Source organism: Schistocerca cancellata, chromosome 8 (genome assembly GCF_023864275.1).
Source record: "Schistocerca cancellata isolate TAMUIC-IGC-003103 chromosome 8, iqSchCanc2.1, whole genome shotgun sequence".
NCBI lineage: Eukaryota > Metazoa > Arthropoda > Insecta > Orthoptera > Acrididae > Schistocerca > Schistocerca cancellata.
In genome coordinates, this window is record NC_064633.1 from 279,843,948 (window position 1) to 279,861,710 (window position 17,763).

Below are 17,763 nucleotides of genomic sequence, written 5' to 3' on the forward strand. Positions count from 1 at the left end.
TTTCAAAGTTGTAAAGTCCTTATTGAAACACACTACATTTTCGCCACTCATACAGTAAAACTCAGCATCAGGCTTGACGTTGTACATTACTACTTATTCGCGACACTTTTGTGCGCAGTAACCACGTATACCACTGAAAGTATCTGCAAAATTTATCATTGTACACACATAGTTCATGAAACGTGACTTCATAAATATTGAGATTCATGAAAAACTAGCGCTTTCTTAAAACGGAGGGCGAATAACCCATACTATACTTATTCAGTGTCTGATAATCAGAATTCTTAGCGTCTTCCAACCAACTTTAAAAATTATTTCAAACATTTTCTATAATTTGTCTGGCTTATCTGCTTAACGTCAAGTACTTAACACTATAACTCGTTTGTAAAGTAATCAGACGTTTGAAAAATTTGCTGGTAATTGCTAATTCCGTTACAGTTCGTAGCCTTCATTATATAAATCTACCTTGCCGCATGAAGCTCCAAGTTCGCATTCGACCACGAAAGAATACATGTGGTACAATGAATATATTGATACATGAACAAATACTTTGAATGAAACGTAAGAAATTAGTCCAGTCTATCAATAAAATAAAATTTCTTACCGAAAGACGCGGCTACAGACTTTCCCGAAGACACTGAACCCCTTCTTTCTGTCCAGTTCCCCAATGACGCTGTACGACGTAAGTAATCCACTTAGAACGATGAATGAATCAGTGTAGACAATGGCAGTTCTTCCTATGACTGTCCACGGATGTTGCAGTTGCTGAAAGAGGTCAAAGTTCTTACTCACTGGTAATGGTTATTAACACTTTAACGTAATCAAACATTTCAGTGTTCAAGTTATGCAAAGTAAACGTAATTATTAATTCATAAAACCAAATACAGGAATTCTGAACCTACATTAGGAGTTTATTTACTGTTGTCAACAAAACGGAATCTTAGTTGCTATTTTGTGGTGGTGACAGTAGTAACAGGTTTAATCGGAAAGATCATCATCAGGCAACACAAAAATATTAAAGCAGTTTATATGCTATCAGTCTTGCTGTGGCATCAATAAAAAGTAAAGTTGTATAAAGCTATTCCGCGTCACTGTAGGCAGGGGTAAAAATGCTTTTACACAGCTGGTGCCCTCATTATCTCTGCTCACATATCAGATAACTGTCATAATTCTATAACTGTAATACCATATCGTATATGTCCAGCATCTTGTCTGTATATATGCATGACTCTAAATCATTCTCCTTCTTCATTTCAGCCATACTCAACTGTAAATAATTGCCGTCTAAATTGCATCTTAACCGAAATGATTCTAGATTCAAAATAAGAGTAAAGCTCTATTTCCATCCGCTTAGTTTCCTTCTAGGCGTTTCCTGGCTACTTTACTTCCGTTCGGCAGTAAACCAGTACATTTGTTACAGTGTCAACACTACTCATGCTTCTCTCATCCCTATCTATTTTTGTTTTCCTCGCTCCACCGCCTTTGACAGCCTTTGCCAATTGTTTCTTATGCTTCATCTGAGAAGTCAACTTCACATCTGATTCCTTCTGTACTGCTTCCATATACATACGGTAGATGTCGTTGCTCACATTCGGCAAGATGTAATGAAGGAACTGATTAACACGATGTTAATACAGCTGACATTTCTAAAATAACATCCATCACTATTATTATTATCGTTGTTATTAATATGTACTACTCATGTCATATGCATGCTGTAATGTTAACACATTAATGATTTCTGGTTGAGTGTAAGACAGGGCCTAAATGCCCTGATGGTAGCCAGCGAAATAAACGCATACGTAAATAATCTCAGTTCACAGACTATTTCTAGTATGCAGAGTGCCATCCACATAGCGGCAGGAAAATACTAACGGGCAACATAGTAAGATTACTTAGTAGTACAAATGTAGTTTACTCTTGCCAATAGTGACGCAGGATGACTTCGTATAATACAGTTTTATTAACCCTACGGTAAGAATGATACCGTGTTACCTGCTACAATATTTTTACTTCCTGATGATGATTGTTTCGATCGAAACTGGTAGAAAATGATTATCTGTTTTATCATCAGCCTGTGGTTCAATATAAATATGATTTCCTTCAATTAAGAAGTAGTTAAGATGGTGGACTGTGAGGAGAAGGTACTTGGTACTTGGTCTCACCTCAACGGCGGCCGTTCTGTTGACGTGAGGCACGAACATGGCGGCCACGGACTTGTGAAAAAGGAGCAGGGCCAGCATGTTCACGAAGCGCATTAGGTGCACACCGGGGATATCTTCAGCTTCTGCAGCCGTCGACATCAGTGTCTGCAGGTTGGCGCGCACAGAGAAAGCAGCCAAGACCCGGCGCCACCACGCTGCCGAAAACGCGAAACTGCTGGTGTATCATGACTACCGAAGTATCACAATATAACACTATAACACTAATTCATATTTTTTCAATACTTTATTTAGGATCATCTAATTTTGTACAAGCAAAAGAATTTGTTTTTCTGTAATTTGGAAATTTCACCTGAGACTGAAACAAAATGTTTTTCTTGTCTGATATGCACTTTGTAAAACGAACTGCACCAACGTTTATTATTTTTCCATAATTTGTTATTAGACTGGAATATGTGGGTAGAGAAATATTAGCGACAATTTAGATGTTTTTATGTTTGTCAGAGAGTCAACTGAGATAGTAGGAACGCCTCTGAGTGTTGCCTTGTTAGGCATGTGTGTGATTGCTCAGAATTCCTGTTCTAGCCACGGTAAAGCGCGGGGATGTGTACTTCGTGCAAGACGAGAAGTAGGACAATTTACCCTCTACTGCTATAAAGAGTGGGAACGGCGTGCGTGGGAAGACGAAATACGCTCCAGATAACATAAAGAGCCTGTCCCGATATCCTCTGCACTTGACCAGGGAGTTCTCGTAACAACTGGAGCTACTACACCATTGTCGTAGACGCAGACACTGTCATACCCTTAGCATCGACAACATGTAAGACTCTTCATGTCGGATTAGCTAAGAACTTTTGTAAGGTGTACACAGTGAACTTAATTGAGAACTACTAACTGAATAATAACGCTACTCATGTAAAATTCTAACTCCGTAATCTTGACATAAATCTTGTTGTTGCTACTAGACTGGCACATTGCACCTTTCCTACTGTGATGTGGCCGAGTGGCAATAATGAATATCTAATCGGTCAACAAAAGAAAGAAACATATTTAAAAATTATGCCAGTTTGGCTTTGTTCGAAAACGATCTAAATATTGTTGTAATAACATCTGAATCAGGTTACTTTGTTTAATACAACAATCGCAGAGAGTGAAAATTATTTTGATTTTGAACGAGAGTGCTATTAAATTACTAGCAAAATAATTTAAATGCAATAACACTGGCAGACTAAAACAAAGTTTTTTTTTCATTTCGTGACTGATTTTTGAAAGGGTTTTCTGTTACTTGCTTGGTGCTCCGTATTCCAGCCATGTAGCTGCTTTGAATTTTATTATTATTATTATTTTGCACAAACATTTCTAAATTACTGCAGACAGTGAAATCCTATAATTTTTATTTGTGAAGTTGATGAGTTTTACCTTTACAAGTAAATGTTATTGCGAAGTAACGCAGTTTTGTCTGTCATAGAGAAAGCTCACCAGTTAACCATTCCTGTAACGATTATTTGAATTTTTCCCAAATTATTACATTTGATTTCTTTTAGTAATATTTAAAACGATAGTTAACATTTCTGTTTGTTGTTTAGAGAAGCGATTCTGTTGCTTTCGTGTACGAGCACATTCGTTAGCACATATTTGTTGAGGTAAGTCACAAAATAGTTACTGCTCTGATAACCAACTGGTTAAAGAACGAGGATTGTCCGATTGGAGTGACGACTGAATTTAGAAATAACTTCCATTTGCTCTGTCTTGTTCAAAATTGCATGGTATTTCTTGTTGTCTCTGTTCTGTGTGAGCTGCACTACTTTACAGCAAACATTCGATATTTACGAAAGAAAAAGGACGAATAAGTTATTTGCAGAAGTAACTTGTTGTAGACATTCCCCGCTGATCGATTACCGTTTCGAAAATGGCTGCCTTAACTTTCACATCCAATTAGACTTACAAGTTTCGTGTATCAACCAGTAAAGACTAAACGAAAATATGACAAACGGAACAAAACTACAAGAAGGGAGCGAATGTTCACAGCAAACACTTCTTGAAAATAAGAAGATATAGAACCGTTTGCTGGAAAGCACATGCTATTTAATTTGGATTAATGATGAATGTTTTGACACTCCACTCCTTTTCACATTCGTCAGACATGAGCAAAAATACCCTGTGAGTGCGTTAGCGTCACCAGAATAAATTATTGGGGTAAGGAGTGGACCCTTATTCTATGACAGAGCACATCGGTGTCTATCTGTAAAAAATTTGTTTAATTTCTATGTTATTGCCAAAGAAGCACACGGGTTTACATAGACCGTGATATGATAATTTGAGAACAGTTGTCCTGGCCTTACAACGTTAGATAGACAATTTTCAATCAGATTGGTGGACATGTGATTTAAGGCTTTCCAGAAACCAAAATGTCAGACTATATAACAGCAGAACTTATATTGCTTTGCCATCTAGAAAACAAGACTATACAGAACCGCCGAGATAAGAAAGGTACTAGAATTAGATTGCCACATATGAAGAAAATAATCTGAAATACATATTGTCAGCTTCCTACAACAATTCATCTATAAATGAAAATAGTGAATATTCCTTTTCAAAAACTTTCTCCTCGTGTAACGTATGCTTTAGATATCGTATTCAACTGCTGCGCAATACTGACTGTTGGTTGGCCCTGTGTCGCGAATGTGAACAATGTCGTATAACAAAACATTAAACTTAGTGAAAATAAGGAATTTTAAATAATGAAAAGTAATCTAATTAAATGCCAAAAGTAATCAGTTGTGTACTCAGTGGAAACTAATCAGCTGAAACTCAATACTGAAACACATTATGAAAGTTACGTGGCATGTACAATTTCTGACTTGAAAAATCCACAAAAATAAAATACTGCTCTGCTCAGAAAAAAATAACCGTTTGAGATTACCTAAACTGTGCACTGTACATTAATCTGCTTGCTTAGCACAACACCTGATACTTCTGACTACGAACTGTTTCCACATAACAAGGCAAAGAGAGATCTGGCATGAAATTAGAGTACCGCACCTCTTACTCAGAATGTTGTTTTGCGTCTGGTGTATTGACGATCTCGAAAGTAAACAAAAATCAGCACATGCAGCAGGTAAAGGAAAAATTAACTGAAACTTCCTGGCAGGTTAAAAGTGTGTGCCGGACCGAGACTCGAACTCTAGACTTTGCCTTTCGCGGGCAAGTGCTCTGCCATCTGAGCTACCCAAGCACGACTCACGGTCCCTCCTCACAACTTTACTTCTGCCAGTACCTCGTTTCCTACCTTCCAAACTTTACAGAAGCTCTCCTGCGAACCTTCCAGAACTAGCACCCCTGAAAGAAAGGATATTACGGAGACATGGCTTAGCCACAGACTGGGGGATGTTTCCAAAATGAGATTTTCACTCTGCAGCGGAGTGTGCGCTGATATGAAACTTCCTGGCAGATTAAAACTGTGTGTCGGGCCGAGCTCGAACTCGGGACTTTGCCTTTCTCGGGCAAATGCTCTACCACCACGGCGTCCCATTCGGGGGAGTTCGGTATGATAACAATATCGTCAGAACAAGCGACTGGCTACAGAACAACGGAAAGGATGTTCCTTCCTCTATTCCACAATGGAACACCAGGAGCCTTAGGCACAAGTGAAAGGGGTTGATTGCTATTATGAGCGAACTGCATGCCAGTACAGCAACAATTCTGAAATTTGCCAAACTAACGATGCGTAACTGAAGCACAACCGTCTTAAAAAAAATTGAGAAAGGACGGAGATGGTTGGCACGGAGTTTGTGGTTACAGAGGAAAAAAACTTAATACGCACACCTTGTCGTATAGAGATAAATAGTATTCTCAGAGATACTTTGTCGCTGGACATAGTGAACTTACAAAGCATTCCGAATGTTACGGCTATACACTGTCCTCCTCATGCCCAAAATTCTGCAGCCGTATTTCCACATATATCCAAACCAGCTACCGCATAAATCTGCGTTTAGAGGAGACTTGATTGCATGCTGACGCATGTGGGAGGATCAATTAAATTAGCCAGTGGAAATGAACTAGCAATCTCCATCGCTCAATCAGATCTAGTTTTACTAAACACTAAGTCCGCCCCCGCTAGCTGAATGGTCAGCGCGACAGACTGTCATTCCTAAGGGCCTGGGTTCGATTCACAGCTGGGTCGGAGATTTTCTCCGCTCAGGGACTGGATGTTGTGTTGTCTTAATCATCATCATTTCATCCCCATCGTCGCGCAACTCGCCGAAGTGGCGTCAAATCGAAAGACTTGCACCCGGCGAACGGTCTACCCGAGTAGAGGCCCTAGTCACACGACATTTACATTTACCAAACACTAAACGACTGACTTGATTAGGTACTTGGTGAAAACGCCTATCCTTGATAGACTGTGCGCCAATGTCTTCATCATTATCTTTAAAATGCTGACGAAAACCATTCATTGCCACTCACGGCAGTAATCAGCATCTTACTGAAATCTCTCTGATAGCACATGAATCATGTCCATTAGGATGCACGTGGGATGATGGTATCAACTGTAAGTATACCAACTGGAAGGGATATCAAACAAAATTAAATGAAGCTTTTAATGCTTGTAGATCAAACGACGATGTTGAAGGTAGAGACACTTAATCTAAGAATACAAGTTTCAGATCCGTCCTTGACAACACAGGCATGAGCAAGTCGGCTACCAACAGATGTAACAACCGGAAACTGTGTTTGGATGCATAATGTTATCATGCGATCGGTAAAAGAGGGAATGCAATTAAGATATTTAGAATAAATCTGACATGCAATAATTTCACACAGTCATTGATAGACCTGTTAGTACCAGCCTATGTGACATGAAGTATCCTTGAGTTGTCGATCTTTTAGCAAGAATAAGTACCTAACTATAGGTCAATAATGGATGCAGCTTCCGTATATGTGAACTGCAACATTGTCTGAGGAAGAAAGACACAGCGCCAGGCCTAGACAGACTTTCGTACTCTATGATTTTTAACATCTCCCACAAAATAAATATGACTTTTCAGAACATATTTGTTCCTGAGCAATGGAGCTTATCAGAGTTATACTATATCCCAAATAGGGGAAAAGATCCAGTGTCAATTCTCTCTTTCCGGCCAATATCTTTAACCTCGTGTATCTGCGTGATAATGAATAAGATGATCAAGAATAGATTACTATGATTTGTAGCACATAACAAAATTCTTCGAAATAGGATATTTGGTTTCCTGAAAAATGTCAGCACATTATAGTCACTAAGTGTCTTTATTAAGAATGTGCAATTGAACTTCTCTGACAATCTGTATATGTCTGCAACCTTCCTAAATGAAAGTGATACGTACGGCAACGTTGATGTTTATATATTATAACAGATCTATGTAATATAGGCATACCACCGAAAATGGTCAACTAGTTATCGCATTTACTCACCACAGGATCTTAAGACCAAGCACGACGGACGGACAACCGATTTCCAGGAACCGTCTGTAAAGATTTGCCGCAAGGGGATCCTTTTAGTACGTTAGCTTTTAACATACATATGCTGAGGTGATTGGTATAAGAATACTTTAACTGACACCTTTCTACAGGATGAAGACGCCTTTGTGACGTATGTCAAACACAAGGAGCAGAACCGTGCCTTGGTCTACCTACAGCGAGGTTTCTGTGCTGTCGTAACTGGGTTTCTCGAGACGGTAATGGAAGTGTTGTCTGAGAGGTGCCGTTACTAGACCCAGGGTAGACACAGAAGCAGTTTGCTTGCTAATATAAACCAAACTATTTTATCATCTACTCGTGTTAAATTTCTACGATCCTTTTACATCTGTACAAACGTACAAACAGTTAATTAAAACTCCGCTTCTGTGCCACGACTGAAGGTTCTGGATACAAGCAGCAGCTCTGCATATTTGTAAAGGCTATATTAAATCGACATCCAGTCTCTCATGCAAGCGGAACTGACATTTCCTCCACTCGCTACGAGACGAAAACTATTATTTGTCCGACACATGCCGAGTGTCATAACCTCTATCATTCATGCATTACGTAGTAAATGACTTCTTTTAGTACATCAGATGCAGATTTAAGTTATACTGGACGAAGCAACCCAAATCCGCGCTAATAAAACCACATAATATAGTGAAATGGTTTTTTGTTTTGTTTTTTAATCTTATGGGACTTAACTGCTAAGATCATCAGTCCCTAAGCTTAAACATTAGTTAACCTAAATTATCTTAAGGACAAACACACACACCCATGCCCGAGGGAGGACTCGAACCTCCGCCGGGACCAGCCGCACAGTCCATGACTGCAAAGCTTTATACCGCTCAGCTAATTCTGCACGGCTTTAGTGAAATCCTGAAACGTCCGATGCCAGGTGTTACCGTTAGTTTCACAGACGTCATGTAGAGTCAGTCATGCGATATCTCTTCAAAAATCCATTGTGCCTTGTACGCTGGTAGCCTGACTAAAGAATCAGTACCCTGGTGTTAACTGAGAGCCTCTACACTGATTGTAACTGGCATGGCTGGTACAAATCGTACGTGATGGTTCTAAAACGGATGTCTCTCAAAGAGCCGCTTCTTCTGATGACAAACAGGTTGGGGATAATCCTTCTAGTATTCAACAGTAGCTTCGGTATTAATAGTGGAGTTGTACGCCATTCATGAAGCTATTCATTACATTGTCGCTTTCAAGTCGGCAAAGTCCTAATATGTTCTGACTCAAAAAGTGTCCTACAGTCTCTTACGAGAGCAGCCGAAGGAAAAGCTGTAAATCCCTTGGCACACGATATATTGAGAAGTGTCAATAGAGCAAAGGGGCTGCATAAACTGATTCCTGTACATTAGATACCGGGACATGGTGTTATGGGCAACGAACGTGCAGATCGACTGACTAAAATACTGCAGCGTATAATTTTCACTGACATACCCCTACTATACATTGATTTTCATAGTATTATTAACAAATTATGTCACAGTTGCGAATATTCTTAACGTCAAGTGAACTAGGCGTGGAAGTCATGCTTGTTGGTGACCCATGAAAATTTATGCCGGACCGGGACTCGAACCATGACAACCCGTTTAAGGTGAGCAGTCACCTTAACCGTCTTTTTTTACTGTTTTTTGCGTGTGTGTTTAGACCTCTTCCACTTCAGGCGTTGGCTCCTATCACCCATACTACCCCCACCCCCCCAAAAAACCTATCTAGCCTAAAAACAAAAACAAAGCTAGTGCCACCGCCACATTCACTCTAAAGCTAACTAGGACAGGTCGTGCGCCACCACTTCAGGCTCCTCCCAAGAACATTTTATTAAAAAAAGAAAAGGATGAAGGAAGGGGTACAATACTTTATTATACTGTATTTTATTTGTTGTTCATTTTTTCTTGTGTTTTTATTGGTAATTCTTTTTTCGTTCTATATTTTTCTTTTCTCGGGGGTGTACACACCAGCTAGACGGCGGGGTGTCCTGGTCGTCTTCTCGTTCAGCGAGGGTGAAACACCCTATAATTACCGTTTATGTCTCTCATCAGTCCATCATGTGCAATCTCTCAGTCTCTGCTCATACCTGATACCCCCCAATGGTCTGGAGGGCGCATAAACAACGGTCCCAAGTGATTCGCAAAGAGCATACCATATGACACTTTGCGCCGTAAAATCGTGTAGTTACTCGTTAAATAATGCCTGTAATCTAACAACCGTGCTAAGCTCTCATTAAAAATGTATGACAAACCCACACCCTGGCGTTATGACGAGTAGCAGGGAAGTAAATGACGTCGGGATGGATCAGTTCGGTGGGCTCTACGGACTGAGGTGTCCGTCGCAGCAACAATGCCAGCATGCGCCGTGTGAGGAGCCAGCAGTCGGCAGCCGTACCACAAATGAGACGGCGCATGTCTGTGTCGACAGCGGCGCATCTGGGGCAAAGTGGATGCTCGGCAAGATGTATCGTGCGTAAACGTTGTCGGGTTGGGAATTCCGTCTCGGCTATTCGCGCCCGCTTCGAGGACCGACCGAAACTTCCATATGCCGCAATGTCTACACCCCTTAGTACTCGCAGTTTTATCTGTATTCCCGCAACAGGGTTAATGAGACAAACGTGTTCAGTATTAGTATTATCACAATATCTGTTCCTTCATACATGCTCCCATGGCTGTGGTCGATTCAGCAACAAATTCCTAGCAACCACTGGTTTCTCAACTCGTCGTTCACGAGTAAAGAATTTGTTATTATTCGCAGACTAACAATGAAATACCACCAACTCGGCCACCTATTTTAAAGGGGAAAAAGCACACTTGCAAGATAATTAGACCCACCAGTCGATCCCGCTCGGAAGTCTGGGACGCAGTTCTGGCAATACGCACTTACGATCCTCTGGATGTAAAGCTTTTAAATTTCGCAGCCACTTGTTGTTTGTCACTCGCTCTCCGCCACTACAGCAGCCCAACGCTTAAGCGAGAAGAACTAAACAGCAGCTTGAGTAAAAAGTTCGCGAAATACTATTGTGACATTCGGAATATGTTTTTTTCATTGTGTTAATGTGCGCGATTTTTGGCTTCTACCTTATGCCAGAGATCTCTTTGCTCTGAACATCTTTATGTTGCGATTCACAAATTTTGTTTAAAAGAATGAAACGAATGAGTGTGTCGTTAATTGAGAAGTGGAGCGCTATTGCATTATTAACACTACTTCCTTGTGTTATTTTCTTCAGATTTTAAAGCTGACAGTGTTAAAATGAAGTACATAATTATGCAGGGTTTGCGCTATACTTCAACGTGATTTGCTCAATTAAATCGTAAATCGAAAATAATTAACTTCATGGCGTAATAATTCTTCAGTTGCTTAGGTTTACTCATTTTCCTTTTGAAACCTATGTATAGCTGCAGAATATTGTTAAATACACCCATCAGAAAAAGTTAAGCATATAACTGGTTCTCCTATCCCGAAATGATATTTTTTATAATACAGAACATTACTCAAAGGAAAACTACATACACTCCTGGAAATGGAAAAAAGAACACATTGACACCGGTGTGTCAGACCCACCGTACTTGCTCCGGACACTGCGAGAGGGCTGTACAAGCAATGATCACACGCACGGCACAGCGGACACACCAGGAACCGCGGTGTTGGCCGCCGAATGGCGCTAGCTGCGCAGCATTTGTGCACCGCCGCCGTCAGTGTCAGCCAGTTTTCCGTGGCATACGGAGCTCCATCGCAGTCTTTAACACTGGTAGCATGCCGCGACAGCGTGGACGTGAACCGTATGTGCAGTTGACGGACTTTGAGCGAGGGCGTATAGTGGGCATGCGGGAGGCCGGGTGGACGTACCGCCGATTGCTCAACACGTGGGGCGTGAGGTCTCCACAGTACATCGATGTTGTCGCCAGTGGTCGGCGGAAGGTGCACGTGCCCGTCGACCTGGGACCGGACCGCAGCGACGCACGGATGCACGCCAAGACCGTAGGATCCTACGCAGTGCCGTAGGGGACCGCACCGCCACTTCCCAGCAAATTAGGGACACTGTTGCTCCTGGGGTATCGGCGAGGACCATTCGCAGCCGTCTCCATGAAGCTGGGCTACGGTCCCGCACACCGTTAGGCCGTCTTCCGCTCACGCCCCAACATCGTGCAGCCCGCCTCCAGTGGTGTCGCGACAGGCGTGAATGGAGGGACGAATGGAGACGTGTCGTCTTCAGCGATGAGAGTCGCTTCTGCCTTGGTGCCAATGATGGTCGTATGCGTGTTTGGCGCCGTGCAGGTGAGCGCCACAATCAGGACTGCATACGACCGAGGCACACAGGGCCAACACCCGGCATCATGGTGTGGGGAGCGATCTCCTACACTGGCCGTACACCACTGGTGATCGTCGAGGGGACACTGAATAGTGCACGGTACATCCAAACCGTCATCGAACCCATCGTTCTACCATTCCTAGACCGGCAAGGGAACTTGCTGTTCCAACAGGACAATGCACGTCCGCATGTATCCCGTGCCACCCAACGTGCTCTAGAAGGTGTAAGTCAACTACCCTGGCCAGCAAGATCTCCGGATCTGTCCCCCATTGAGCATGTTTGGGACTGGATGAAGCGTCGTCTCACGCGGTCTGCACGTCCAGCACGAACGCTGGTCCAACTGAGGCGCCAGGTGGAAATGGCATGGCAAGCCGTTCCACAGGACTACATCCAGCATCTCTACGATCGTCTCCATGGGAGAATAGCAGCCTGCATTGCTGCGAAAGGTGGATATACACTGTACTAGTGCCGACATTGTGCATGCTCTGTTGCCTGTGTCTATGTGCCTGTGGTTCTGTCAGTGTGATCATGTGATGTATCTGACCCCAGGAATGTGTCAATAAAGTTTCCCCTTCCTGGGACAATGAATTCACGGTGTTCTTATTTCAATTTCCAGGAGTGTATATGATCTCTTTGATCTGATTACGAAATGAGAAAGAAACGCTATTTGGACAAACGAGACATTGCAGTATCCCACAACATCAAAAAACATAACATTTTGCGTTCAGTGCACTGTTCAATAGCGTGTGGGTCCTCCAGGGACACTCAGGCACTCTTGAACTCAGTACCAACTCATTGAATACATACACTGGTGTCCAAAATTAAAGCAACAAACAGAAATTTTGCAAGGTTGCGTTTATTTCGCCACAAAACAGTACAAACAGGTGACAGTAAAGTAAAAGCAATGTAAAGAATACAGAACGTAATCAGCTGCAACGTGCATAACGGTAGACAAAAATGTTCTTCATTGTTTCCCAAGTTAACTGATTTGCACACACATCCTGACAACTCGTTAATGTGCTCAGTACGGGGTGTGACAACCTCTGGCACCAGTACAGGCCTAACAAGGACGGGATATGCTGTGAAGGACGTCATCAGTCTCATGTTGAGCCAATAACGTCCATTCTTCTCGCAAAGCAGTTCGAAAGTCTTGCAGAGTGGTTGGTGGATGCTGACATTATGCAACCCGTCTCCCTAGTGCATCCCAGACGTGCTCTACCGGATTCAAACCGGGAGTTCCAGCAGGTCACCCCTATGCGTGCAATATCTTCCTTTTCCACAAAAACATCAACCACCTGTCGTCTATGAGGTTGAGCATTATAGTCCATTAGTACAAAGTCTGAGCCCACAGCACCTTCAACAACCGCGCATGAGACCCCAAGATATCCTCAAGATATCTGGCAGAAGTTAAATCTTGCTGATTCACCCGTACAATTTCATGGAGAGGTGTTCGAGCGATCAACATAATCCCTGCCAACACCATTATGGATCCTCGTTGATATCAGTCACTTTTCCACAAAGTCTGGGTACCTAAATTGTCTTCCACGTTCCCTCCAGATGCGAATCCGTCGAGTATCACTCTCCAGATCAAATCGGGACTCATATGTGAAAACAACATTGGCCCTCCGTTCGACCGTCCAGGTGGCATGTTGACACCTCCACTCCAGACGTTCCCTTCTGTGAAGAACGCCAGAGGTAAACAGACAGCAGGTCTCCGACAATAAAGGCCACTCTGCTGAAGCCTTCTGTACACCGTTTCCCTCGATACAAGACGTCCAAGGGATGATGCGAAGTCAGATGTCAGTTGCATTGCAGTAATACGGCAGAACCTTTGTGCCCTTACAGCCAAATAACGGTCCACTGTTTCTGAGGTCACACGTAGGCGGCCATGTCCTGGTCTCCGGGATACAGTTTCGGCCTCTATAAACTGTCGCCTCATCCGAGAAACAACAGAACGATTCACATTAAGCCATCGGGCCATATCAGTTAGTGACTCTCTTGCTTCCATTATTCCTTCTAGGCGTCTTCTTCATGCCATGTGACTGTGTACGCAGCGATTGTGGATGTGGGACTATCCTGCAAACACTACTCCGCTTTGATAGTCACCCTGACGTCATTACTGGCGTGATTTTCCTTTGGTTGGTATGCCACTTTCCGTGCAGGACACGATCGTAACGACATTTGTTGACTGTTTGTATGATTATATCGTGATTTAGACAGAGATCGGGGAAATAGCAGGTTGTTGCTTTGATTTTGGACACCAGTGTACGAGGGTGAGTCAAATGAAAACCTTAAATATTTTTTAAACATTATTTACTGTGCAGAAGTGGTACAAGCTGTATCACTTTTCAAGATAATCTCCCCCAAGCTCAATACAAGTCCTCTAGTGCTTACAAAGTGCATAGATTCCTTTGGAAAAAAAAATCTTTTGGTAGTCCGCGCAACCACTCATGCGCCGCGTGGCGCACCTCTTCATCAGAACGCAACTTCTTTTCTCCCATTGCGTCTTTGAGTGGTCCAAATATATGGAAATCACTTGGGGGCAAGGTATGGTGAGGTTGGTGGATGAGGAAGACACTCAAAAGGCAGGTCTGTGATTGTTGCAACTGTTGTACCGGCAGTGTGAAGCCTTGCATTGTCATGTTGCAAAAGGACACCTGCTGACAGAAATCCACGTCGCTTTGATTTGATTGCAGCCCGCAGATGATTTTTTAGGAGATCTGTGTATGATGCACTGGTGACAATGGTCCCTCTAGGCATGTAATGCTCCAAAATGACGCCTTTTTCGTCCCAAAAGAGAGTCAACATAACCTTCCCTGCTGACAGTTCTGTTCGAAACGTCTTTGGTTTTGGTGATGAGGAATGGCGCCATTCCTTGCTCGCTCTCTTCGTTTCCGGTTGGTGGAAGTGAACCCAGGTTTCGTCCCCAATAACGATTCTTGCAAGGAAGCCATCACCTCGTTCTAAGCGCCGAAGAAGTTCTTCACAAGCATCAACACGTCATTCTCTCATTTCAGGAGTCAGCTGCCGTGGGACCCATCTTGCAGACACTTTGTGAAACTGGAGCACATCATGCACAATGTGGTGTGCTGACCCATGACTAATCTGTAAACATGCTTTAGTGTCATTCAGTGTCCCTCGGCGGTTTTCCTTCACTATGGCTTCAACTGCTGCAATGTTCTGTGGAGTCACAACTCGTTGTGCCTGACCTGGACGAGGAGCATCTCCCACTGAAGTCACACCATTTGCGAACTTCCTACTCCATTCGTATTCTTGCTGCTGTGACGAACATGCATACAGTACTGAACCTTCATTCTTCGATGAATTTCAATAGGTTTCACACCTTCACTACGCAAAAACCGAATAACAGAACGCTGTTCTTCCCTGGTGCAAGTCGCAAGTGGGGCGGCCATCTTTATACTGATACTGCGACGGTATGTGTGCATCTGCACTATGCTGCCAACTACAGGCCATTCTGCACACTGTTTGTAGCATGCTTCCCAACTTACAGGATAACGGCGCGAAATTTCGATTTGTTATTGACAATTTAAGGTTTTCATTTGGCTCATCCTCGTATATTGTCCCAGTCCTCGACGGTAGCGTTCCTGAAAACTTGAATCGTTAATGGAGGATGTTGACAACGAAAAATCTCTCTTTTGAGCAAGCTCCATGCATGCTCCAAGCAATTTATATCTGGTGAACATGCTGGACAATACAGTCTTCGGATCCCACGTCCTGTCAGATACCGACCCACACTGCTAGCACGATGAAGTCGGGCCCTATCATCCTGTGGAGTGAGTCTCTGCAAAACCATTGACTATGAGTCGGAGGATATTGTTTTCATACACTGCAGCAGAAATTTTGACTTCAATTGGAACGACTGGTTTGCAGCGACCATACGTGCAATACTACTTGGAGGCGATTTTAACCTGCCGAATATAGACTGGGATGTCTATGGATTCATTGTGGGGGAACAGACAGACACTCATGCGAAATACTTTTGAACATGTTTTCTGAAAGTTGTCTTCAGCAACTTGCTCGGCAGGCTAATCCCAATGTAGCTACAAATGGACCGGACCTTATCGACAGTGTCAGTATAGAAACGGGGATAAGCGATCAAATGGGTCAAATGGCTGTGAACACTATGGGACTTAACTGCTGAGGTCATCTGTCCCCTAGAACTTAGAACTACTTAAAACTAACTAACCTAAGGACATCACACACATCCATGCCCGAGGCAGGATTCGAACCTGCGACAGTAGCGGTCGCGCGGTTCCAGACTGCAGCGCCTAGAACCGCTCGGCCACCCCGGTCGGCGATAAGCGATCATGATGTCATTATAGCAGCTATGATTACGGAAGTTAATAAATCAGTCAAGAAGACTATGAGAGCGTTTCTGCTTGACAGAGTAGATAAGCTGGTATTAGCATATCACTTAGTCAATGAGCTGGCGTCATTTAGTTCCTGTTAGTTAATTTGTTAGTCAATTTTAGTTGATTTGTGTGGTCCTGGAGATGTGTTCATTCGATCCTTATGCTCCAACTGCTCGATTTACAGCGTTTCTTCACCCACATTTATTGTAACACATCCTTTGCACTTTTCTTGTTTTAGAATAAATGTGGGTGAAGAAACGCTCGAAATCGGCTAGTTTGAGCATAAGGATCGAATGAACCCATCTCCAGGAGCACACATATGGACTAAAATTGACTAATAACAGTGCAAATCATAAGTAACACCAAACGATAATTTAACATTACGATATTTGTGCTACAAAAGTTTATTATAATCTGAAAAACAAGAGTAAAACGTGTCAAAATGTAACATAGTAACATATTGTAACTACTGCAGAATACATTTATTATACGTTTAAAAAGAAGCAGGTATTATAGACCACTGAAGACGCTTCACAAATAAAAGAAGCGAAACGTTTATAGCAAAAGTATTTCATTTAGTTGCATAGAGAGAACACATTTCTATGAATTTTAAAGCAACTAAGGAATGAAGGAAAACGAAGAAATGAAGACACTGTTGATGCTTTTGTGTTCTTAAGACGTCACCATTCTTGTACTGTCGGTTGGACCGTCAGTGACAGAGCACCTCGAGTTCCTGCTGCTAATAAGGAGAACACACCGTTCATTTGTTATATGTTTTTACAAGCTTCCAACAGGAGCGACTTATTTTCAGTTATCTGTGTAGTTACTAGTTTATTTTTGTAATTTCTTCCATGTTCGAGTGCTTACTAGGCACAATCCTTTATTTTAATAACAGAGTAGCGTACTGTACCGCCGTTGCTATCGACCCTCGTATCGGTCCTCCTATCGTACAGGCTTGTGTTTGTTTTAGTTAGTGTCGCTCAGTGTCGCTTAGACCAACAGTGAGAGAGCACTTCGCGTTCCTGCTGTTAATTTGCCGAGTACACCGTTCGTTTGTTATTTTTTTACGTGCTTCAGACAGGAGCGACTTCAGTAATGGATAGGAACTGTGATAGCTGTGTACAGATGCGAACTGAGTTTGTGGCTCTTTGTTCACAGCTTTTTCAAACGGCCTAACAGTGTTCAGAAAGGATAGATTAAATACAGTTGGTGGTGGAGTATTTATTGCTATCAGAAGTAGTTTACCTTGCAGTGAAATTGAAGTAGATAATTCCTGCGAAATAGTCTGGGTAAAGGTTATACTTGGCAATCGGACTAAACTATTCATTGTATCTTTTTACCGACACCCCTACTTAGAAGATATTGTTGCTGAACATTTCAAAGAAAGCTAGAGTCTCATTTCAAATAGGTACCCCAT

At 42.5% G+C, this 17,763-nt stretch overlaps 1 protein-coding gene across 1 annotated transcript in view; it reads right to left on the reverse strand.

Moving 5' to 3' along the window:
• Positions 1-17,763, reverse strand: part of LOC126095513 (regulator of hypoxia-inducible factor 1-like) — a 250,030-nt gene that overhangs the window by 152,202 nt on the left and 80,065 nt on the right. The window contains exons 6-7 of the mRNA XM_049910298.1: positions 2,166-2,359; positions 605-765 (exon numbers count right to left, since the gene is read on the reverse strand). Of these exons, the coding sequence (XP_049766255.1) occupies positions 605-765; positions 2,166-2,359 (355 nt within the window). The remainder of the gene's footprint in view (positions 1-604; positions 766-2,165; positions 2,360-17,763) is intronic.